This window comes from Watersipora subatra, chromosome 7 (genome assembly GCF_963576615.1).
Source record: "Watersipora subatra chromosome 7, tzWatSuba1.1, whole genome shotgun sequence".
NCBI lineage: Eukaryota > Metazoa > Bryozoa > Gymnolaemata > Cheilostomatida > Watersiporidae > Watersipora > Watersipora subatra.
Window position 1 is genome coordinate 39,662,065 of NC_088714.1, and position 26,291 is coordinate 39,688,355.

The 26,291-nt window shown below is 34.2% G+C and overlaps 1 protein-coding gene across 1 annotated transcript in view; it reads right to left on the reverse strand.

The window, feature by feature from the left end:
* LOC137400749 (zinc metalloproteinase/disintegrin-like) overlaps positions 1 to 15,649 on the reverse strand; it is a 35,238-nt gene extending 19,589 nt beyond the window's left edge. Inside the window, exons 1-3 of the mRNA XM_068087086.1 lie at positions 15,532 to 15,649; positions 4,615 to 4,820; positions 169 to 246 (exon numbers count right to left, since the gene is read on the reverse strand). Of these exons, the coding sequence (XP_067943187.1) occupies positions 169 to 246; positions 4,615 to 4,820; positions 15,532 to 15,649 (402 nt within the window). The remainder of the gene's footprint in view (positions 1 to 168; positions 247 to 4,614; positions 4,821 to 15,531) is intronic.
* Positions 15,650 to 26,291: the final 10,642 nt, after the last annotated feature.

The window sequence follows — 26,291 nt, forward strand, 5'->3', positions numbered from 1 at the left end:
ACATGATGCTGAGGAGACAGTATATTTATCACCTACAAACAATATGCACAACTATGGATGTCATTGTTCCAAAGTCTGTGCACATCTTTTTCTTCTGAGACTTAAAAATTAATGATTTAAATTAGTTACAAACAAATCAGGATTTGTTTTAACTAAGTTATGACTCACCATAATGTAACGCTCTCCGCTAAATGATGTCAGCGAGATAGATGCCTGAATTGAGAGGTCGTGGTAATAAGCGGTGTGCTGAAAATACCACAAAAAATGAAGCAATGATATATACAATTAGAGTGTGATGACAAAAGCAAATATACTGATATACTGTAAGTTGATCTACTGAATCATGGCTAAACTCAGACTCGATGCATACATACGTGTCTATATTAAATGTCATCACACGTGTAGCAAGGATGTGACTAATACTAACAGCTAGTTACAGCTGCGTTATTAGTCATAGTATATTGGTAAAACAATCAACCTATTGATGAGTAATATTTATATAATACATCAGGACTAATAACCTAACTTGACCAATAAGTCGGTATACAATTGTAAAATTCTGATAAAAACTAAATCTTCACATAGCTGGTTTCTGGTTTCGATGATCTGAAAGCCCACCATTTGAGGTTGTTTATCTATTCTAAAGTACATTCAGTATTATACTTATCATTTGACTATGGACCTCACATTTAGTACAACTATAATTAGCAATCATTAGGTTACATATTCTTTTAGATACAGGACTACAGAAACCTAGATCAATAGTATAAAATAGTTACTAATGCATCTAGTTGAACGAGAGATAGATTTGTTTATAGACACATCTAGTTGCGCCGAGCTGAGCAGATGATGAATAGACTTAGCTCTCTGAATCATGTTCAACTCAGCTATCAGAAATATTTGTTCTCACTTTTTTATCAGAGATCCTAGTCTACACTTTATTACTGCATACCATTCATACGTATTCGATTCATTCATATACCATACATGTATGTGATTAAAAAGATTCACTATTTGGACCACTGCCTCTTTATTCAAGCAAATATGGTTTAGCTTTTTGCTTATCTAGCTATCAATATCTCTTTTGATTTAGTAGTAGATGAACTAATAGTAATTGTAATAGTATACCATCAAGTTTGTTTGAATTTATTCTAGATTACTTCCATATTTATATAATGCTTGATACTACCTTGATTAGGCATTAAAAATAACAATATCAGAAACATGTTAAACCATTTATTTTGGAGTGGTTAAACATTGGCTAGCAAAATTTACAATGAAAAATGTTTTAAAAGGTTTCTGATTTCATCATTTAGGAAGCAACAAATTGCAGCGAGAATTAATGGTATTTTAGATTAATGGTAATTAAAAGTATTTTTGTGTCAAATTCAATACATGCGTAATATTTCTTGATTTTGTCCAAGATGATAAGAAAATAAAATGCTATGACAGGCTGTACCGAGGAGAGAGAAGAGAGAGAGAAAGAGGAGAGAGAGAAGAAAATTTAACCAATTTATCGATGATATTGACCAGTGAGATAAGATAAGTATTTTTTTAGCATTTAGCTAATATATTGTAGCTAATATATTGTATTCAATATATTGTAGTTAATATATTGTAGTTATTAGAAATTCCACTGTCATACAGCCCACGACCAAAGTAATATTGGAAAAAAGAAAGGGTACTGATGGTTGAAAAATGCAATATTAGCAGTCAAATAGGATAACTGCAATGGTAGCTGTAATGTACTGGGTGTGGGTGTTATTATATACAACAAATAGCAATAATGAAAGGACAATATTATATGTTTATATCTCTCCTCCTGCAAAAAGAGAAATGCAATATCGGCCAATATTAGAAATAAAATGCACTGATATAGATTTTTAGAAAATCTGTACTACGTAGCCATTGTTCTGTAGTCATCCAAACCTATAATTAATTATTGTAATAATCTCATTAGAACCGTTAAAAAAAAATATCATCGTCTTTTCCTTCAGGCTAATTACACTGTGTTAGATTTTTAGAAAATCCGTACTACGTAGTCATTGTTCTGTAGTCATCCAAACTTATAATTAATTATTGTAATAATCTCATAAGAACTGTTAAAAAATATCATTGTCATTTCATTTACTTATACTTCGTTGGACATCAGTTAGAATATGAAAGTGCTTAAATGTGTCAGCAAATGAGATTGAAAATGAAAAATTTGAAATCGACAAGAATGAAACAATTTCTGTACTCCTATGTTAATTGTCGAAACCTTGGGAACAATGCTATAGACTGGTGAAAAGTGCACGTTTTTTTTCGTGAAATGCACAAGACTTTATCGTTCTATTCTCTGTTCCTCGGCGTTTCAATTTCCGGTCTTAACTTTTATTAAACCAAGCTTTTCAAGCGTTTTGTGACGATTTTCGTTCTAATAAATCTGTTTATTTATGTATAATCCGATCAGATGGGTTAGTTTTAGGAATTTGCGGTAACCTTTTAAAGGCTTGTTAACATATTTAAATAGGTTTATATGCGTTTTGTATCATTATTATACTTAAACGACTTTACTGAAAAATAGTTAAATTTGTTAATAGGATTTCATTGCAAGGGTTTGGTGACGGCCGTTAACGGAAAATTTTTCGGGAGTTGTGTGCACATGTGCATTTATCATAATTCTCCCAATCAATCGTTTCACTCTTGTTTGGTCGTGGGAATATATTGTAGTTAGTCTATTGTAGTTTATATATTGTAGTTAATATATCGTAGTTAATATATCGTAGTTAATATATTGTAGTTAATATATTGTAGTTAATATATTGTAGTTAATATACTGTAGTTAATATATTGTAGTTTATATATTGTAGTTAATATACTGTAGTTAATATACTGTAGTTAATATATTGTAGTTAATATATTGTAGTTAATATATTGTAGTTAATATATCGTAGTTAATATACTGTAGTTAATATATTGTAGTTAATATATTGTAGTTAATATATTGTAGTTAATATATTGTAGTTAATATACTGTAGTTAATATACTGTAGTTAATATATTGTAGTTAATATATCGTAGTTAATATACTGTAGTTAATATATTGTAGTTAATATATTGTAGTTAATATATTGTAGTTAATATATTGTAGTTAATATACTGTAGTTAATATATTGTAGTTAATATATTGTAGTTAATATATTGTAGTTAATATATTGTAGTTAATATATCGTAGTTAATATATCGTAGTTAATATATCGTAGTTAATATATCGTAGTTAATATATCGTAGTTAATATATCGTAGTTAATATATCGTAGTTAATATATCGTAGTTAATATATCGTAGTTAATATATTGTAGTTAATATATTGTAGTTAATATATTGTAGTTAATATATTGTAGTTAATATATTGTAGTTAATATATTGTAGTTAATATATTGTAGTTAATATATTGTAGTTAATATATTGTAGTTAATATACTGTAGTTAATATATTGTAGTTAATATATTGTAGTTAATATATCGTAGTTAATATATTGTAGTTAATATATTGTAGTTAATATATTGTAGTTAATATATCGTAGTTAATATATTGTAGTTAATATACTGTAGTTAATATATTGTAGTTAATATATCGTAGTTAATATATTGTAGTTAATATATTGTAGTTAATATATTGTAGTTAATATATTGTAGTTAATATATTGTAGTTAATATACTGTAGTTAATATATTGTAGTTAATATACTGTAGTTAATATATTGTAGTTAATATATTGTAGTTAATATATTGTAGTTAATATATTGTAGTTAATATATTGTAGTTAATATACTGTAGTTAATATATTGTAGTTAATATATTGTAGTTAATATATTGTAGTTAATATATCGTAGTTAATATATTGTAGTTAATATACTGTAGTTAATATATTGTAGTTAATATATCGTAGTTAATATACTGTAGTTAATATATCGTAGTTAATATATTGTAGTTTATATATTTTATGTAATATAACATAGTTAATATCGTTTTGAACAGCAAATGGTCGAGTGCTAATGCAATCTATTCTAATGCATTTACTAATTTTAAATGAGATATATATGACCACACTCTTACATACCGCAATCTATAAAAAATTGCTATCATATTTATTCTACAATCGGTAAGGGTGCATGACTTTAGTTTACTTGACTAGTATTAATTCATATGCTACGCAAGGAATACGTGAGGAATATAAAGCATTCTCAGACTGGTAAAACTAGTTTAGTTCTATAGAACCAACATTATTTTACTAGAAGATGGTTGCTGTTATCTCTGCTGGCATATTATTATGTTTGTTATTATGTTTCCATGTGTACTTAACAATATTCAGTAACAAAGCATTGAATTTTTTATGGTAATAGCTGGTAGAAACATAAAACTTGATGTGGGCAATATTCTTGTTCAAGTTGAAGTGCAAATAGAATGCATAAGCAAAGCATAGAAAACAACTACAATAGATATAATCAAAATTGAACACAGCTAGAATAAATTACAAAAGGCTTTTATAAAAACATAATGATGGATGTAAAGTAGCATTTGTGCTGCTTACAAAAGTATCAGTTAAAGTTAATAGTCTATGGACGTATATCACCTTGAGGTTAGCGAGTCTGGTTTGCACAGGTCGGCCATCATTGTCTGTTGCATAAAGAGGGATCATCCTGCCAACCGCTTCACTTTGAACAAGACTCATTGTTAGATTGGTAACACCCTCATCTTCTACCCAGCCAATCTCAATAGCAAAGATATGTGGATGGGTTTCGCTGTATGCTGGAAGGCCGGAGTGGCTAATGAGGTATTCTGAAAAAGTAAAAGAAAAATAAGCTTCGAAATTTTTAAATGTTTACCCAACCAAGCCTTTGTTCATAGAACAAAAACTTAAAATAAAGTTTGAAGCATCAGCTTCAAGAGAACTAATATTCTAGAAGCAAAAGCTAAATGATATATGTTAACTCATATTCACATTTTCTATTCTCTAACAATTATTGTAGACTGAACATGGTTGATGTGTTGCATCTATACATAGTAAAGATTTACAATGAAAAAATTAATGTTTGTATATTTTTTCAATCAATTTGCCGGTGTTCGTTAATTCTTTCCTTTTATAGATAACTTTTAGGTCTGTTTGTAACCTAAGTTAATTCTTTGAATTATTTTTCACCAAAATAAATCATTTTACTTTGTGCGACTCTCTGAATTTTTCTGTCACAGCGAATGTTGTATACTTTCAACCCTACCTTCATCCGTACCTTCATCCCTACCTAGCCCTACCTAAGAACTCCTTACTCTTCATCCCTACCTAGCCCCACCTAGGAACTCCTTACTCTTCATCCCTACCTAGCCCCACCTAGGAACTCCTTTCTCTTCATCCCCACCTAGCCCGACCTAGGAACTCCTTACTCTTCATCCCTACCTAGCCCTACCTAGGAACTCCTTACTCTTCATCCCTACCTAGCCCCACCTAAGAATTCTTTACTCTTCATCCCTACTTAGCCCCACCTAAGAACTCCTTACTCTTCATCCCCACCTAGCCCCACCTAGGAACTCCTGACACTTCATCCCTACCTAGCCCTACCTAGAAACTCCCTACTCTTCATCTTTACCTAGCCACACCTAGGAACTCCTTACTCTTCATCCCTACCTAGCCCCACCTAGGAACTCCTTACTTTTCATCCCCACCTAGCCCTACTTAGGAACTCCTTACTCTTCATCTTTACCTAGCCACACCTAGGAACTCCTTACTCTTCATCCCTACCTAGCCCCACCTAGGAACTCCTTACTTTTCATCCCCACCTAGCCCCACCTAGGAACTCCTTACTCTTTATCCCTACCTAGCCCTACCTAGGAACTCCTTACTCTTCATCCCCACCTAGCCCCACTTAGGAACTCCTTACTCTTCATCCCTACCTAGCCCTACCTAGGAACTCCTTACTCTTCATCCCTACCTAGCCCCACCTAAGAACTCCTTACTCTTCATCCCTACCTAGCCCCACCTAGGAACTCCTTACTTTTCATCCCCACCTAGCCCCACCTAGGAACTCCTTACTCTTCATCCCTACCTAGCCCTACCTAGGAACTCCTTACTCTTCATCCTTACCTAGCCCTACCTAAGAACTCCTTACTCTTTATCCCTACCTAGCCCTACCTAGGAACTCCTTACTCTTCATCCCCACCTAGCCCCACTTAGGAACTCCTTACTCTTCATCCCTACCTAGCCCTACCTAGGAACTCCTTACTCTTCATCCCTACCTAGCCCCACCTAGGAACTCCTTACTCTTCATCTTTACCTAGCCACACCTAAGAACTCCTTACTCTTTATCCCTACCTAGCCCTACCTAGGAACTCCTTACTCTTCATCCTTACCTAGCCCTACCTAAGAACTCCTTACTCTTTATCCCTACCTAGCCCTACCTAGGAACTCCTTACTCTTCATCCCCACCTAGCCCCACTTAGGAACTCCTTACTCTTCATCCCTACCTAGCCCCACCTAGGAACTCCTTACTCTTCATCCCTACCTAGCCCTACCTAGGAACTCCTTACTCTTCATCTTTACCTAGCCACACCTAAGAACTCCTTACTCTTTATCCCTACCTAGCCCTACCTAGGAACTCCTTACTCTTTATCCCTACCTAGCCCTACCTAGGAACTCCTTACTCTTCATCCCTACCTAACCCTACCTAGGAACTCCTTACTCTTCATCCCTACCTAGCCCTACCTAGGAACTCTTTACTCTTCATCCCTACCTAGCCCCACATAAGAACTTCTTACTCTTCATCCCTACCTAGCCCCACTTAGGAATTCCTTACTCTTCATCCCTACCTAGCCCTACCTAGGAACTCCTTACTTTTCATCCCTACCTAGCGCCTTTTAGGTCTACCTAGTCCATATTTTTTCAACGCATTTTTTGCTTCCATTCTTGCTTTTTCTAATTCCCTCTCTCAGCTGATCATACAAATTAACTTTTTCCTTATTTCTGACTCAATGTGCAGTAACTTGTAAGCACTTTGTAACTTGTAATACACTTTGGAATACTCATCTATCTAATGCATATCATTCATTTTAAAGCCCTCAGCAAACCAGAAATTTTTATTTTTTCTATAATATTTACCGGATTCCTTTTATTCCTGACTTTAAATTTGAAATACTTTTCCTCAAAAATATGATAATATTTTTGAGGAAAAATATAAATATATTTTATACTAAAGAAATACTTTTCATGTTTTATTACAGATACAGCTGTATTTAAATTAGGTCTCTTTCAGTCTGTTTTGTGCGCATAGAATAAAACACTGTTGAATACTATTTTTACAGCTTGTTCACATAAGCATAAATCGTTGAGTAATACAACTGTAAACATGTCACAATCAATGACCTATGCAGCATGCATACATTTAAAAAAATTTAGCATGACTACTTGCATTTAATGATGTATAACATTGTGTATGTGCGTTGTCTGCTCGATTTCACGTATAGGAATACTGGGAATACATTATTTAGAACCTATAGACATTACATACCTAATTAGCAGTTTACTGTTAACGTTGTGTGTAGAGTCTGTGTTTTCCTCCTATTTCAATTGTTTAAAGATGTGTATACTGAATACCTATCTGTAACTCTTAGCATCAGCATTGATAAACAACTCAGCAAATATAGTAAAAAAAAATAAACAATATTTTCAGGGCACTAAGAACATAAAATAATTTTTATTAATCTTTTATTTCAAGTTTCATCAGGCTGCAAGTTCATGTCAAGTTTTTATCTGTATGCCACGGTTGATAAAAAATCAATAGGTTAGCAATAATGAACCATGCTGACTATGTATATGCTGGTAACAGGCTGGGATGACTCATACTCATCTGCAGCAGACAGCAGAATCATCGCAATCAGCCATGAGTGCAAAGGAAACCTACTGATACCTAATTATATTAGCAATGAGATTTCTCGTTATATCAATATTGACACATCTTAAACACAGTCTACAGAAACCTCTAGTATGAAAACATGAATAACTCATCAACTTGTAAAGGTATTTTATTTAGCCGAGTTGAAAGCAGTAAAGATCTGCAGTTGTTATCAAACTGAGAAGCTGCATGTGCATAATGCTTTTAACTTTTTGTTACACATACTTTCGGTTACCCTTAACTTTTTTTACAATAACTGCTTATCAAACAACCTTTGAATTTGTTATGTCCATTAAGATCTGTTTTTAACCTTTAAGTCATATTTAGCTTTTGGAAAGTTCAGTCAGAATGTTTGCTCTTTCTGCTGCCTTTATCCGTGTCTTGGTCTTCACCTAGCAAGTTTTTTGTTTGTTTAAAAAAGCTAAAATATCCAAAAAGAACAGTTTAGAGATTTTTCTATCCACGTAAATTTAAAAAACAACCAACAATGTAATATTATCTGACGCTTTCTCCTCTTAAGTTTTCTTTTTAGTTAATACTATATGCTTCTAATGAATAACACTTTTTGAGAGCAAGTATATAAAAAACCTAATCTTGAGAAAAGATGTATATTTTTAGAATATGATTATAAGCTCATGCTGAGCTTTATATTGCTAAAAAGTTGAAATACACATTAAAACTGTTTGAATGCATAACTACTGCGATTGGGCAAAAAAATAATTAAATTAACCTGTTATAAGCTTGGAAGAAGTTTAATAGTAGATTTTTCTGCATGTACTTTCAGCAAGGCCAAATTTTATAACTTGATATAATCATAGTAAAATCTCACTGCACTACTTACCAGAGCTGGTGGCAAGAACAATGCTGAGTAGAACAGTAATGCTATTCATAGCAGAAACATTGCATCTGTTGATAATCTGTTGATAAAGAATTGTTTCATCACAAGTACATGTAGATGTATATGTTGTCTATATGTTGTCCATATTTTGTCTATATGATGTCTATATGATGTCTATATGATGTCTACATGTTGTCTACATGTTGTCTATATGTTGTCTATATGTTGTCTATATGTTGTCCATATGTTGTCTATATGTTGTCTATATGTTGTCTATATGTTGTCTATATGATGTCTATATGTTGTCTATATGTTGTCTATATGTTGTCTATATATTGTCTATATGTTGTCTATATGTCGTCCATATGTTGTCTATATGTTGTCTATATGTTGTCTATATGTTGTCCATATGTTGTCCATATGTTGTCTATATGTTGTCCATATGTTGTCTATATGTTGTCTATATGTTGTCTATATGTTGTCTATATGCTGTCTATATGTTGTCCATATGTTGTCTACATGTTGTCTACATGTTGTCTACATGTTGTCTACATGTTGTCCATATGTTGTCTACATGTTGTCTACATGTTGTCTACATGTTGTCCATATGCTGTCTATATGTTGTCTGGAGTAGCAGGAACTTTTTAAGCAAGTTTAAATCATGAGCCAAAGATAGATAAGTTAGACATAGTCATCTAAAGTCTGATATTAATAACTAGAAACTCCCCTGTCATGCAGCCCACGACCAAAGGGATATTGGAAAAAAGAAAGGGTGCTGATAGTTGAGAAATGCAATATTAGCAGTCAAATGGCACTGCAGTGCAATAGGAAAACTGCAATGGTAGCTGTAATGTACTGGGTGTGGGTGTTATTATATACAACAAATAGCAATAATGAAAGGAAAAGATTACATGTTTATATCTCTCCCCCTGCAATAGGAGAAATACAATATTGGCCAATATTAGAAGTAAAATGCACTGATATTATTAGAAAAACCAATATTATTAATATAGTAATAATATAAAACCAATGCACAATTTTGTTTACATTTCAAAACGTCATAGCTAACAATATCAAGAAGTTGTGACATTTATATAGATTTTTAGAAAATCTATTTAACAGAGTGTTTGGTCATGACAAACAGCAATAATGAAATGAAAAGATTAAATATTTATATCTCTCCCCCTGCAATAGGAGAAACGCAATATTAAAAGTATAATGCACTGATATTATTAGAATAACCAATATTATTAATACAGTAATAATAGAAAACCAATGAACAATTTTGTTTACATTTCAAAACGTCATAGCTAACAGTATCAAGAAGTTGTGACATTTATATAGATTTTTAGAAAATCTATTTAACAGAGTGTTTGGTCATGACAAACAGCAATAATGAAATGAAAAGATTATATGTTTATATCTCTCCCCCTGCAATAGGAGAAATGCAATATTAGAAGTAAAATGCACTGATATTATTAGAATAACCAATATTATTAATACAGTAATAATAGAAAACCAATGCACAATTTTGTTTAAATTGCAAAATGTCATAACTAACAATATCAATAAGTATCAAGAAGAATATCCAAACTTATAATTAAATATTGTAATAATCTCATTAAAATCGTTAGAAAAAAATATAATCGTCATTTCCTTTACTTTCACTGCTTTGGACATCAGTTCGAATACCAAAGTACTCAAAAGTTTCCAAAATGTCAGTTACTTTGAAATCGGCAAAAAGAAACGATTTCTGTACTTCTACATTAATTACAGAAACCGTCGCCAATTCGACAACGCTATAGACTGGTGAAATGGGCACGTTATTTTTTCGTGAAATGTGCACGACTTAATTGTTCTCTTTTCTATCGCTCGGCGTTTCATTTGCCAGTCTCAATGTTGATAAAAGTAAGGCTTGGTCAGTTTTAATAACGATTTTTGGCCAAATTAATCTGTCTATTTACATACATGTATAATCCAATCAGGTGGGTTAATTTTGAGATTTTTCGGTAACTTTTCAAAGACTTGGTAACATGTTTAAATAGGTTTGTATGTGTTTTGTATCGTTATTATATTTCAACGAATAAAAAAAAATGGTTAAATTTGTTGATGACATTTCGATGCAAGGGTTTCGATGTTGTTGATGAATAATTTTCCTAAGTTGTGTGCACATGCATTTATCATAAAAACTCTCAAACATTCGCTCCGCTTGTTTGTTTGTGGGAAAACTTATCAGAGACCTTCGCACTATGTCAGCCTCAATATGAGCAAATAAGAATATGACTGAAGTTACATATTTAGCTTTACTAAAAAGGCGTGCTGGCTCTTAAAAATACAATACATCGCAAAAGACAAATTATAATTCAAACAGATTTTAAAATGTAACAAAATTTGATAACTTAATCATGAATTTTTCACCTCGTAAAAAGCTGTTTTTGTGTTATAAAAATAAAAACTGATTTTCACCGAGAACAACAAGTTTCGATTTTGAATCAGTATTTCTGTGCCTTTTTTAATAAACTAGAGCTATCAAGCATTTAGTAAAATGGCACTAAAACATTTGCGAAGACAAATTTAACAGCATGTAGCAGCATTTAGCTGTAATAAAAGGTGACACATTACTTTTAAGAAACATTTAAAAGCATTTTATTTCTTAAAAAATACAACAGTCAGCTTTGCCAGGCAGTCAAACCTTGACTTTTCATGACTTTCAAAAGAAGATTTCAAGATATTTGCCTCTACAAATGAAATGATTTATGAAGTAGTATAATAACTAAAGGTATTTTCAATTGTTGCAGTTTTGAAAATCCATAGATTGGAACCTCAGTGCTCGGTCAAAGTTTTTTGTGATTTGGTGGTAAAGCATTGGTTTGTCTGACAACTAAAAACCATTTTCATATAATTAACCATGGTAAGTGCGTTAATCCATTTTTTCTCAAAAAAAAATCTAAATGCCATATTTTAATTTAATAAATAAATTTAAAAATGTTGTATGAAATATCATTGCACTTATTGATATGTTTTCTACAGTTTGCAGCAATGATTGGCTTTTTATGTGCAATAGAAGTGGAGTTATGAGCCTTGATCTACCGCAATGAGCTTGTCATTATCACATGATATGGTGCAAATCTAAAAATTTATAAGTTATATAATAATATTGTATCCAATGTAAAAATACATATTCAAAAACAATTGATATAACATAGTGTTTATAATACATGCAGAAACCAAAATAAATACTTATGGCTGGATTAAAGTTCTAACAGAAGCATGAAACCTAAATACAACTACATGTATACTGAAGAGCAAGCTGGATTATATACAGTCTTCAGTGACTGCGATCTTTTTTTTTTTTAAATTTTATTTGAACAAAAGATTCATGCAAGGCAACATATTTACTATAATGTGAATATTGTCTATATGTCTGCCTGAAGCTACGGCTGGAAGAAAGATAGTGTCATACGGAATTCCAACGGACAAGATTCAGCTTCCTAGTCTGGCACACTACCACTTGTGCTAATTACTCACCTTTCATAACATGATAATAGTTATACACATATTTATACCTTTGTTGGCACACCAGACAACCTTTCATGACGCACTGAAATGTTTAGCAAGTGTGTGTATTTATAATAAATAAATACATTTATAAATAATAATAAATAATAAAATAATTTTTTATAATAAATAAATAAATTATTTCGTTGACCTCGAGCAAAGCTTTTTTACTAACAAAATATAAAATAATTTGCAAACGATTGTGGCTGCCATATAATCAGATATTTACTTTGTTACAGATTGTTGAGGTTAGAATACTTACTTTTGCAGCTATAAATAAAGGACTTAGCTTACTTCATTTATGCTCGACAATATGATCTAAAATAGAATAGAGATTTGAAGCCAGTCAAATACCACTGCAACGTAATATTTGAAATTACTTAAATGCTTTGAAATTGTTGCAACTGAATTGTGTTTATTGTTTTGTAGTAATTATTTTGATATGAGATGCAAGCTCCAAGCAGCAATTATTTGTAGCACCATATACAACATGTGATATGTTGCCAATACCAACAAGTAGCAAATGCATGAATGCGAGAATGCAAAATTAAAGCACTTTTGTTGGCCGCCACTCTAACACATTTGGACCACCCGGTCAACATGCTACTACTTTATGGTTACCCAACATGGCTGATAACTATAAAGTAAGATGAAAAAAGATTCCACAAATACTTACCAATTATGCAATGTACTCAAGTGTTCGGCATAAATGTTTGGATGATGGTTATAAAATTACACCAATCGGTTTGTGTGTATTGTTGTGGAATGTGATCCACTGAGAGCTGAGCCTAGGGCTGAGCTAAGCAGAGCCGAGATGTGCTCAGTCAGGCAGAATAAGTGAGAGTTAAGCCGAGTAGAGCCAAGCTAAGCCGAGTAGAGCCAAGCCAAGCCGAGCCGGTCAAGCACAGCCAAGTAGAATGAGAGGCGGGCCTACCCGCTATATAAGCCTGAACATTTGCGCTAAAGAGCAAAGCTGTTCTGGGCCTGTTCATTGCCTGTTACTTGAGCATTATTGTACAACTTATGAACTAAGCAGAAAATATATGTATAAACTCATGCACCGAGTCTTGTACTAGTGGAGGAAAATGAAGGTCACACAAAGCCTTTACAGTATATCTTGTGGAATGCTCTGGCAAGAATTTTTTCCTTCAGACAAATAAGAAATTTAATATTCAGTAAAAAAATCTTATTTTGCAAATCATCTGTTAAAAACCTACCAACTTATGCTCTAATTTCTTGAATAAGGATCTTGAACAAAGAATTTGTGGATCATCTATTTAAATAAATGAGTGATTTTACTGTAATTTTTAGTGCACATCACTTTCTGGTTGATGTTTTGCAAAGATTGTAAATCTTTCTTTCCATTGTTACAACTTTAAAATGCTGACCGCATTTCCGTATTTCTTTAGCTTATACCATAATGCAATGCATCCTTAGATTATCATTTCATATATATATATACATATACATATATATATATATACATATATATATATATATATACATATATATATACATACATATATATATATATATATATACCTAAACATATAAATATATACATAATATATGTATTTATATAAATACATTGCTCACAATATTTAGAACTTATTATATAACTTTTTCTGTGTTACTATGCAGCAGCTTCAACAACTTGTGCAAAAAACAACAAACTTCATATGCTAAAAAATGATAAAAAATTTTTGTTGTTTTTTAAGCATGAAGGTTAACAGAACTTTTTTTTTCAGATAAAAAAACGGAATGAGCAGACTATATGTATAAACCTAGTACAAGGCACCCAGTGTGTACAGCTAGTAATATACACTCAGTACATAGGACTCAATGTGTACAGCTAGTAATATACACTCAGTACATAGCACTCAGTGTGTACAGCTATTAATATACACTCATTACATAGCACTCAGTGTGTACAGTTAGTAATATACACTCAGTACATAGCACTCAGTGTGTACAGCTATTAATATACACTCATTACATAGCACTCAGTGTGTACAGCTAGTAATATACACTCAGTACATAGGACTCAGTGTGTACAGCTAGTAATATACACTCAGTACATAGCACTCAGTGTGTACAGCTATTAATATACACTCATTACATAGCACTCAGTGTGTACAGCTAGTAATATACACTCAGTACATAGGACTCAGTGTGTACAGCTAGTAATATACACTCAGTACATAGGACTCAGTGTGTACAGCTAGTAATATACACTCAGTACATAGGACTCAGTGTGTACAGCTAGTAATATACACTCAGTACATAGCACTCAGTGTGTACAGCTATTAATATACACTCAGGTGCTAGGTATACAGGTAACATGAAAATTCACTCATTCATACTACAGTTGACCAATTTGACTTCTTACTTATCTTGCTCATTCTATGGAAACAGACTTGGTAAGATGCTAATTCTAAGATGTCTGTCCTTGTGATAGACTTATGTTTATGAATAGGTTATCAACAGGTTTGTAGTCTTGTATATACAGTAGATTCCCTGATCAGAGACTCAATTACAGACTTTCAATCAAATGTGAGAGCACTTAAAAGGTAAGCTAAATGTCATTTTAAAACTTTAAGAATGTAAAAAAACAAGAAAAAAAACAAATAGAGGAAATAGTTCTTATTTCAGTCTCTCCATAAAGTGATGTTTTGGAGGTAACTGAAGAAATGCTATTATTGCAGTACAGCGAATATGATAGATGATGTGTATGTTTTTATTGCGAATAAAAAGCAATTTGTTCTCTCGATGCTGATGAAAAGCCTACTTGTATTGTCTTTCTTATCCCTAACTTCCTAGAACTTCAATCAGTGTGTCACTAGAAACTAATGTCCTACCAGCCATTTCTCATTTTTCATCTAGTTTGAAATGCTCTCAGTGTTTAGGCAACGTTTCAGGTGTTAGCTGTTGAGTCAGCATGAAACTTGAATGTTAGCTGTTGAGTCAGCATGAAACTTGAGTGTTAGCTGTTGGGTCAGCATGAAACTTGAGAACTGTAATGAAAATCTATCACACAGAAAGCCACTGATTTTTCGTAATTTTAGCTAGATTGGAAGTAGAAGACAATAAAGTGAAACTAGACAGATGAAATTGTTAGGCATAGGATGTGAGGATAACACACTCCTCCCTCCACCCACCATCCCCTCCCTTCACCCACTATTCCCTCCCTCCACCCACCATCCCCTTCACCCACCATCCCCTCCACCCACCATCCCTCCCTCCACCCACCATTCCCTCCCTCCAGCCACCATCCCCTCCCTCCACCCACCATCCCCTCCCTTCCCCCACCATTCCCTCCCTCCACCCACCATCCCCCTCTCGAAATTATCTTGAGCCCAGGCTTTAAACTATTAAACGTTTTTGATGTCTTACTTCAGCTAACTCCATTAATTTTATTGAAAAGGGATTTTTAAACTACTCACACGTAGTTATTTTTTCTAGAAGAATGTCAAAGTTGCTATAGATATCGTTAAATTAAACACAGCCTCACTCTCATATAAAACTAACAGTAAGAATAAGACAACAAGTTGGCCAAAACAGCAATATGAGAAGTTATTATAAAAATAATGCCCTGTTCAGTTGAACAATAAGTGTCAATATCTAGGACAACAACATTTAAGGTCATTAGGTAAGCTATCAGCACAGTTATCTGTGAATAAAGCAAAGCATAGACATTAACTAACTATTAACAGTAAATATTCCAACAGTAAAACTCTTTACAATGTTTATACTTTAAGAATATGTTACAGTTTATTAGCAATATAACATATTTGATGACTAAAAGACTCATGTCAACTTGGCCTTTTGCTGGCATAGCGACCTTCACTTCACCTTTATTTGCGACATAATCGACCTACATTTAACTTATTTATCATTAATCTAAAGTCTCAGAGGTTGAATATAAAACATTTTGTATCTATAGCTAATAACTAATAGCTAATATTTAGACCTAATAAAACTAGTAATTAATAAAGATAGCAATGATTTTAGCTCCAAGATCATGAAATGTTTCTGTTATGTTTCTGCACAGAAGCAATTAAATAGAGTATTAAATTAGAGGAATGGTTTATTGCACACTCCAGAGACAACTGATTTGATAACAGAAAACCCAAGTATTTATATGTTTGGTCATAGAAAAGCTTTGTAAAAAGCTACAAGCATTATTAATAGCTATAATGAGACAGTACTATATAATATTAGCTTGTATAAAGCTTTAGCTAAAAAGCATAATGTTTGTTGGCAAAGTACCAGTAATACTTGGCACTTGCATGACACCTCCTCACTAAGCTAAAGGTTCTTTCTGGTTCTCTTAGACCTTCGGGGTTTGTCTCTGCTATACTCATCTCCATCAGGTAGACGAGGGTTGCGTGGTCTTCTTCTAGACGGAGGTTGCTCTGTTACAGTTGTAGGGGCTGGTAGTTGCAGTTTTAGGTGAGAGTGACGATTTCTTCATGGCTTGTTTGAAGGATTGTACTAGTCTTTCAGCTGCGCCATTTGTAGCTGGATGGTAGGGTGCTCCAGTGAGGTGAACAATGCTTCTCTCTTGACACCACTGCTGAAACTCTCCTGAGGTGAAGCTGGTAGCATTGTCAGTGACTATGGTGTGAGGGTATCCAAAGTGTGCGAATATCTCCTCTAAGATGTCTGTGGTAGCTCTGGTAGAAGTAGATGACGTCCTGTGTATGCATGGATACTTAGAGTAGGCATCTATCATCACTAGCCATTGGCTGCCCATGAAGTTCACTGCATGATCTAAGTGAAGACGACTCCATGGCTTCTCAGGTAGCATCTAGGGATGTATAGGATACTTCTGTGGAAGCTTCTGGTGTTCAGCACAGGCAGTGCACTGTCGGCTTGTCTCCTCTATATCAGAGTCAATGCGAGGCCAATAGACAGCCGTTCGAGCTAGCTTCTTCATTCTTTCCCTTCCAAAGTGTCCAAGGTAAAGGATCTTTAATACTTCCTGTTGTAACTTGACAGGAATGACTACTCTGTTGCCATATAGAAGACAACCTTCAGTGATAGAAAGTGAATCTGAGATCTTGTGGAAGAGTGACAGCTGAGTCTCCTTCATCTCTTTGTTACCAGGCCATCCTTCTGCTGTGTAGCGCATTACTGTGGCTAGTGTTGGGTCTTTCTTTGTCTCTTTTGCTAGAACATTGTAGTCTGTAGAGTTGAGCTGTTGTCCAATAGTGTGAATAGTGCATACTGTATCAACATCATCCTCATCTTCTCTTGCATCAAACTCTTTATCAGGTCCAACTGGCAGTCTTGAGAGGACATCTGCATTTTGATGATGCTGGGTAGATCTGTATTCTATGGTGTAGTTATACTGATTTAGTACCAGTGCCCATCTTGCTAGTCTGTTGGCTGCTAGAGCTGGAACTCCTTTGGTAGGTCCTAGAAGTGTGAGAAGAGGTCTGTGGTCAGTTACCAAGATAAACCGTCGACCATACAGGTACTGGTGATACTTCTTTAGAGCAAATATGATTGAGAGAGCTTCTTTTTGTATTTGTCCATATTTCCTCTGTGTGCTGGTCAGTGTTTTTGAAACATTGGCTATTGGTCTCTCACTTCCATCAGGATAACGATGAAATAGTACAGCTCCCAGTCCAGTTTCTGAAGCATCACATGAGATTCCAATGTCAAGATCTGGGTTGAAGTGTGCTAAGACACTATCAGTTGATAGCATATCTTTCAGTTTGTTGAAGCTCTTTTCTTGTTCAGTGCCCCACTTCCAGGTCTCTCCTTTGCGTGTCAGTTTGTGCAATGGTCCTGTGAGTTGTGACAGATTGGGTATGAACTTGCTGTAGAATTGTGTAGCTCCTAAGAAAGATCTTAGCTGAGTTAAGTCTGTTGGGACTGGCATCTGTTGTACTGCATCTGCCTTCTTTCCTTTAGTGATTCCCTTTGAAGTGAGTTTGTGTCCCAGATACTCTACTGTAGGTTGAGCAAAACAGCACTTGTCTTTTCTACATCTGAGCCCTCTTTCTTCTAATCTTTGAAGAAGTCGACGTAAGTTTTGTAGATGGCTCTCTGCATTGGCTCCACTCACTAGTATATCATCTAGGTATACTGCTACTCCTGGGAGGTCTTGTGTCAGTTGCTCCATGATTTCTTGAAAATACCCTGGTGCTGAGCTTATGCCAAAGGGCAACCTCTTCTGTAGTAGTACTCCTCGGTGTGTTGATAGTGCTAGTCGTCGTTGACTTTCTGGTGCCAACAATATTTGATTGTAGGCATCTGCTAAATCAATCTTTGTGTAGCAATAGCCTCCACCTAGTTTTCTGATTAGATCTTCTGGTAGTGGGATAGGTTTCCTATGTGTTTCTAGCTGATTATTGATAGTCTTGGAGTAGTCTCCACATACTCTGATCTTCCCTGCAGCTTGACCTGTTGTAGATTTGCGTACAGGTACAACTGGTGTTCCATACTGGTTGAATTGAGTTGGTTCCCATATGCCTTTAGCTACACCTGCTTCGTATGCTTGGTTGAGCTCTTCTGTCAAGGCAATAGGAACTGGTCTGGGTCGGCAGAAGACTGGCTTTGTTGAAGGTTTGAAGTTTATCTCTAGTTCAAAGTTCTTGAGACATCCTAGCTCGTCTTTGAATATTTCTGGAAATTCTTTGCACATCTCCTTACACTTGATTTGTAACCTCCCATCTGGCTGGTTCTCTGTGATTGTTGATACAAGGTTCTGTTGTAGCTTGTCATCAATAGAGATGCCTAGTTGCTGTATAGCAGTTCTTCCTAGTAGGTTGAGATCTTGTACAGCACTAATCACAAATGGTAGTCTGACTTCTTTCTGTGCATCCAATTGGGCAGTTAGCTCACATCTGCCAAGCGTCTCTATGAGATGTCCTGAGGCTGATTTGTAGTTAACTGTAGTAGGTTTTAGGTTTGGCTTTCCTAGCTTCTCCCATATTGATTTACAGATGAAGTTGTCACATGCTCCAGTGTCCAGTTCAAGTGTGAAGTTGTCTCCCTCCAGTTTGATGTTTTCAGCAAGTTTCACCATCTTGGTTGATGTGCATTCTATCATCTTTACTGGTTTTTCTGCTGCAGATGATTTCTTTTTCTTGCATGCTCTTTCTATGTGACCTTGTTTAGAACAAAAGTTGCAGGTGGCTGCTTTGAATCTGCAGTCATCCGCTGTATGGTTAGTTCGGTCACATCTGTAGCATAGCTTTCCTTCCTTCTGCTTGTCAGGTGTAGAGTTGTTTTTCTGGATTGGTTTGTATCTTGATTTCTGTTGAGCAACCTTGTTGACTTTAGACGAGTTTCCATAAACTGTCTCTTTGGCAACTTTAGCTGCTTCTTCTGTTTCCTGTGCTACCTGTATAGCTTTGTTGAAGTTGAGTTCATTGTCCTTGACCTTGAAGAGAGATTTGAGAACTGCTTCATTGTTTACAGAGCAGATAAATCTTGTTCTGAGAGCCTCATCTAATGGATCTGTAATGTCTATGAAGGCACATGTAGTTGCATCTTGACGAATTCTGGCAGCTAACTCTTGAATAGTTTCTCCAGGTTTCCTCTGCATGTCACTCCAATACTTGTAACGCTCTCTAACAATGAAGCGCTTAGGGTCATACTGGTCTTTGAGAAATTCCAGTATTTCATCCATGTTGAGGTCGTTGATCTGCTTGGGTGTTGAAAGCTGAGCTGCCATATTACTAAGCTGCTTGTAGAGTGTAGGCTGTTGGTTGGTGAGAAAAGTGCCAGCAATCTTGTCTTGATGAATAGAATTTGCTGCAATGAATGTGTTGAATCTGTCTATGTAATCTGTTAGTAGCTCTGCTGTTGGGTCAAAACCTGGGAAGGCTGGAACAGCGGTTGCGGCTGTTTCTTGTTTCCGTTGTAGGTTTTGTAGTAGTAGCTCCATCAGTTTCTTATTCTCCTCCATTCTTTCATCTTGCTGACGTCTGTATTCCTCTTGTTGCTGCTTGAACTCCTCATGCTGCTGTTGTCTATGCTCTTCTTGCTGCTTTCTCTGCTCCTCTTGCTGCTGTCTCTGGTCCTCCTGCTGCTTCTGCATTAGCTTGATCAGGTCTGCTACTTCTGCCATTGTAGTGGTGCAATTTTGAACAGTTACTCTTGTAATAAACTAGAACTCTTTGTATCGATTTTATCAATGATAAAATCTGAACAAAACTTCTTTGTAACTGTTCAAAAGAGAAATCCTTGTCGCCAATTAGCTTCTGTTATGTTTCTGCACAGAAGCAATTAAATAGAGTATTAAATTAGAGGAATGGTTTATTGCACACTCCAGAGACAACTGATTTGATAACAGAAAACCCAAGTATTTATATGTTTGGTCATAGAAAAGCTTTGTAAAAAGCTACAAGCATTATTAATAGCTATAATGAGACAGTACTATATAATATTAGCTTGTATAAAGCTTTAGCTAAAAAGCATAATGTTTGTTGGCAAAGTACCAGTAATACTTGGCACTTGCATGACAGTTTCTCAAGCTTGCTGAGCATCAGATTATTAATCTGCTACTGTAAGGTTCAGCGACGCAATCATAATTTATTTTTTACAAAGTGATTTATTAATTATATTGGCTATTACTGATTGATAACTAGAGGTTAATCGCATAATTTCCCCAGAGCGTATGAATGATTATTAGCAGATGAAACGTATTGACTTTCATTTTAGCTTCTAGCGCTTCTCTTACATCTGATTGCTTCTTTCTATCACTTTATGGCATTTGGATAATTACAAAGATGAATGATGGTTAAAGGTACATGTTTTGAAAAATAATTAATTGGTTCAATCAACTAAAATGTATCAAGAAAATGCATAAAACATCTTTATTAGTAAATGCCATTTTTTATTGTGCATGTCTGTGTGCATGAGCGTGTGCACGTGTGTGTCTGTCTGTCTGTTAGTCTGTGTAAACAGTGTGCGTTTCTACATTTTTTTGAACAATATTATTCAAACTTCACACAAATTGGTTCCATGCCTTCCATAAGCACGGAACAAGCTAAAACGTTTAGTTGCAAAACTTTCCAGGCACCGCCAGGCTTAGTTAGTTAGGCCTACAGCTAGTTTTTTTCAATAAAGTGTGTAGTTCTTTAATTGGTGTATATCATTGAAGTTAAGTAATTATATCTTCAAGTCAGTGAAATATCAATAACTAGAACAGTCAGTGTCTTTGTGTCTTTAACTTCAAATATTCATATTTATAAAGTTATATATTTTATTACTGCTATATATTATTTACATTATTTATTACATTTATAAATAAAAATAATTTGACAAAAAATACAACATGCTAATTAAATATTTAATAATTAAACATTATTTCAGCAAATACAACTGACATTTTCTAAGCTAATAGAAAATTTTAACAAAAGACCATAAAATAGCATGCAGAAAATTATAAATCTAGCTGACATACAAATGCATGTTTCATGTCTTAGGCCAAACAGTTAAAATATTAGAATTTAAACACAAGGTCATACAGTGACACAAAGTGATTTTCAAATCTGGCCGACGCATACACTGTAAATGTGGCAGCGGAGTGATAAAGGTCAAGTTGTCAGAATTGAATGTTTTAAGTACCTATAGTGTTGATAGCTATGCCGTTCGAAGTTTCAGCTTGACCATTATCAGCTGGAGTTGAATTTGTAGATCCTTTGGCATTAGAGGACCTCAAACAATTACCAATTTGGTAGCACAAATCAATTGTGTCTTTCTACAATTACATAGAAGATGGTGTCAAAAGGGAACTATAAAGCATATTCAAAAACAAACACCGTGTACTTCCATTACAGAAGAAAATGTAAAACTCTAAAATTAAATTAATTTTCTTATAACTTTCTTGTAAGCATGTTTTTATCATAGATATTATTCATAACCTTTGTTAGCAATGATAATACTGCTAATAGTATTCATTGATTCAATCTTTTGGTAGTTTTTATATTCGAAAAAACTTAAGCATAAATGATGCTCAAGTTGAGCGCATGACTTTCACTTAAATCTTACAGTATAATATTAATCATTGCTATTTAGTCATCAAAAGTCTCAAAGCATTAAAACACCGTTCAGCATTGATCTCTTTGTTGTACTAAAATTATAGTAATGATTGTATGAAAAATTAAAAAACGATATTTTTTTAAGCTATAACTGCAATAATTAATAAAAGAAATTGCCAAGGTAAAAACTGGTTTGCACAAAAATGTCTGCTAAAATTGCACGGCACACTTACAGCCTAAAATTGAATAATTAATCACCAGTCACTTTATTATAGATGTAACCTGTGCTTAACTATAAAAGTATAAGATTGTATTTCACTAAGGAAACCTGCTATAATAAGCATTTTAAGTAGCTATATTATGTTAAAAATCATTTGAAACAATACATTATCAATTATTTATGACCAGAGACAGCAACGCTGACCGGAGTTACATGTAAATCTCAAATAAAGAAAGACCAGAGAGAGACTTCAGTCAGAGTTTGATAAAGCTTTCCATGCGTATATAAATTAAGAAGTACTTACCCTGAAGGATTTGTTGAACATGAGGTAGATTACTGGGGTTGAACATGAGGTAGATTACTGGGGTAATGAAGCAGTTTAATAATGGAACTGTTGTGAAGATGATAGTGCAAGCGAATGTGCTGACATATCTTGGTTTAATGCCAGCAGGTAAACTGTCTAGGTAAAGCCATATGAGGTAAGATGACCACGTGGTCACACAAACCATGGCATCCACTGCTAGCATGACAATCACCTAGAGAATCATAATACTGAAAAGTGTAAGGAGAACCGCCTATATCACTTTTATTCTGATGAAAGCCATTTAGAGAGAAAAATAAATTGGTAATTGTTAACCACTAAGCAGAAAATGAGATTATAATTTTAGATGCTGTAATAAAACAAGTCCATTTTTTAGCTCCAAAGCTTTTCGGATTTTTGTTGAAAATTTGAAAGCAACACCACAGAAATGATTAGTTCGTTTATGCATCATGCTGATAGTAGTTCTGTTTAATGCGGTCTTGATGCTGCGACGTATGTGTCCAAAGATTTTGCATTTGCTATGCAATCTGTGCCACTACGTATTTTGAGGCTAACTCTTGAGATTATGTCTATGGATTCAAAATGGCATCTCATAAATGTTTCGCTCTGCTAAGAGTTGTTTGAAGGCTAATATCGACTAGCTCAGCTGTGCAAAAGATGGATTGTGGTCAGAAAACACTGTTGAAGGTCTTGAACAACCAGAAAAGTATGAAATGGTTTTAAACAGAAGCGACAATCAGAATGCAACTGGCTGAGCAAACAATGCTAATATTTGTAAACACTTTAAAATTAGCATTAAAAATGCTAATTTTTGTTTTTAAATGTTAATTTCTGTTGTTGTGTGTATTATAATTATGGTTTGCTTATGTAAACTGCTCTTAAATATATATCTGTAGCATTTGATAGGTTATTATTATCATTAAACTTAGAAATTTGCAGATTCATAGCATATTATCTGAACTCAGCTTACAACAAACGACGTTCGTAAATCTTGTTCTATTGCAGATAAAAAGCCAGTTTTAGCTGCAAACTGTAAGAGCTAAAATTGTAACAGTGTTACAATTTTCACCACAACAAAATGAAGCAATTAATTTTTTATTTAGAGTTAACCGCATAATATCGCAGTTTCCAAATTTTTATTTAGCTCTGGTTTGGAAAAAATTTATAACAAGAACTAATGTACTGATTACAGTAAGTAATCAGTAAGTAAGTATGGTATATTTGTAATGCATATTTTATGTACGGGCGGGATCGAAAATTCCGATAATATTAACCGATTGGTAAGATTCTTCATAATTACATTAAGTGGCATCCACTGTATTTATATATCCTGACTGATAAACATATCTATGGCTATTAAGTGGCATCTACTGTATTTATATATCCTGACTGATAAACATATCTATGGCTATTAAGTGGCATCTACTGTATTTATATATGCTGACTGATAAACATGTCTATGGCTATTAAGTGGCATCCACTGTATTTATATATCCTGACTGATAAACATGTCTATGGCTATTAAGTGGCATCTACTGTATTTATATATGCTGACTGATAAACATGTCTATGGCTATTAAGTGGCATCCACTGTATTTATATATCCTGACTGATAAACATGTCTATGGCTACCATAATAGATATAGCAGTACACGTCGACTACAACATAGTCAGCAAAGAAAAGAAAAATGTAGAAACACTGTATCTCTTACTCGGAGATAGAAAAATTGTGGCACGTAAGAACAACTTTAATTCTGATAGCGATTAGAGCATTGGGTGTTATAGCGAGTGCATATTAAGATGTGGGTTTTCTGTAAATACCGACAACAATCAACACAAGTGAGTTGCAGAAAACGCACTATTGGGAATGACTAAGAGAGTCTTGAGGGATTCAAACCACCTGTCTGTGCTTGGAAACCTGACCTTAGTAGACATTACCACCCACTTGGATTAACCAAAATGGAAAACGTTGTAGGCCTACATGTACACACAAACATTGGAATACATGAAGTGAGAAAGCAGGTTTAAGGCATAAGTTAACTGAGCAACAGAAGAATTTTAAATGCAGAAGTAAACAAGTCTTATAAAAAAAGATTGCATTGGCTAATATGACGCAGATGGTCATAGCAAGTTGAATCTACAGTTAATTTTGGTGTAAATCAAATTAAGAAGGGATTTTGGTGTAAATCAAATTAAGAAGGGACTGCTTTAATATTGAGATTTACTTGATAACTGCACGTGGGTAAGATACATACCTTGTTTCTTGGCTTTTGTTGATTGTCTACACGGGCTCCAAGCTTTAGGCCACACTTCAATTTAATACCGATAAGTGTGTAGGAGATCACTATAATTACTTCAGGAATAGTGAATTTAAGTAGAAGAAACGGCACTTTGCCACCATAGTCGGCAGTGCCGATCTTACATAATATCCATCCTTCTATCGGAACATCATATATAACTGAAGCATCCGTTGCCAAGTCAAGTTGAAGTAAACCAGCTAATATCCAGCTCACTACTACTACTATACAAACATGAAGCCTTTCATAATTTAATACTTTGAGAGGAAAGTATATAAAAACAAATCGTTCAACACTGACTATAGTGTTTGCTAGTAAAGCAGCATAAAATAGTGTAAAAGAAATGTAAACATGCAGTTTGCAGACTAAATCACTATCAACATAGGATATAGCCAAACAACCACTCAAAATACTAAATGGTGGTATCGCTAGAGCTCCAAGAAGGTCCGAAATAGCGATATTGAGTAGCTGTACTTTGATAGATTTACCAAAACCTTTGCCATGTTTAATCACAATGATTGCTAAAGAATTCAAAATAACTCCAAAAGCTGAAAAAGTCATGTATCCTACTAGACAGACGGAAGATTCATTATTCACCACCGAAGAGTTTCTATCGCTCTGATTTAGATAGTATATGTCCATGTTTCATCTTCAGTTGTCACCAATTTAACTTCACTAGTTAATCGTCCTACTCAGCAGCCGACTAACCAACTATGCTACAGGCTCTACTGATTGCGTTTCACTCCCACTTTGATAAGCTTCCTTGTTTTACTGATCAGCTTATCTAAGTTCAATGATTGATTACCATCCAATACAAATGAAGATAGTTCATTGATGAATGCTCAATCCAATGAGTAATTTGAAAAACAGAAAACAGGAAACCAGGACTAGCAGTGCAACTGAGCTGATATTTGTAACCACTTGACTTATTGTTCTTTTAATCACTAAAATATATACAGTCATAATAGATACTATTAATGTTGGATGACTGGCAGCTAAGGCAAATAAATAGCATGTCTCCAGATGTAGCTATGAATATCTATACAAACACATGGTCCGGTGACCGCATGCAAACCATGAGGTACTATTATGCGACCAGCAATGAACGTTATTTTAAAGAGAATTAGATTTACT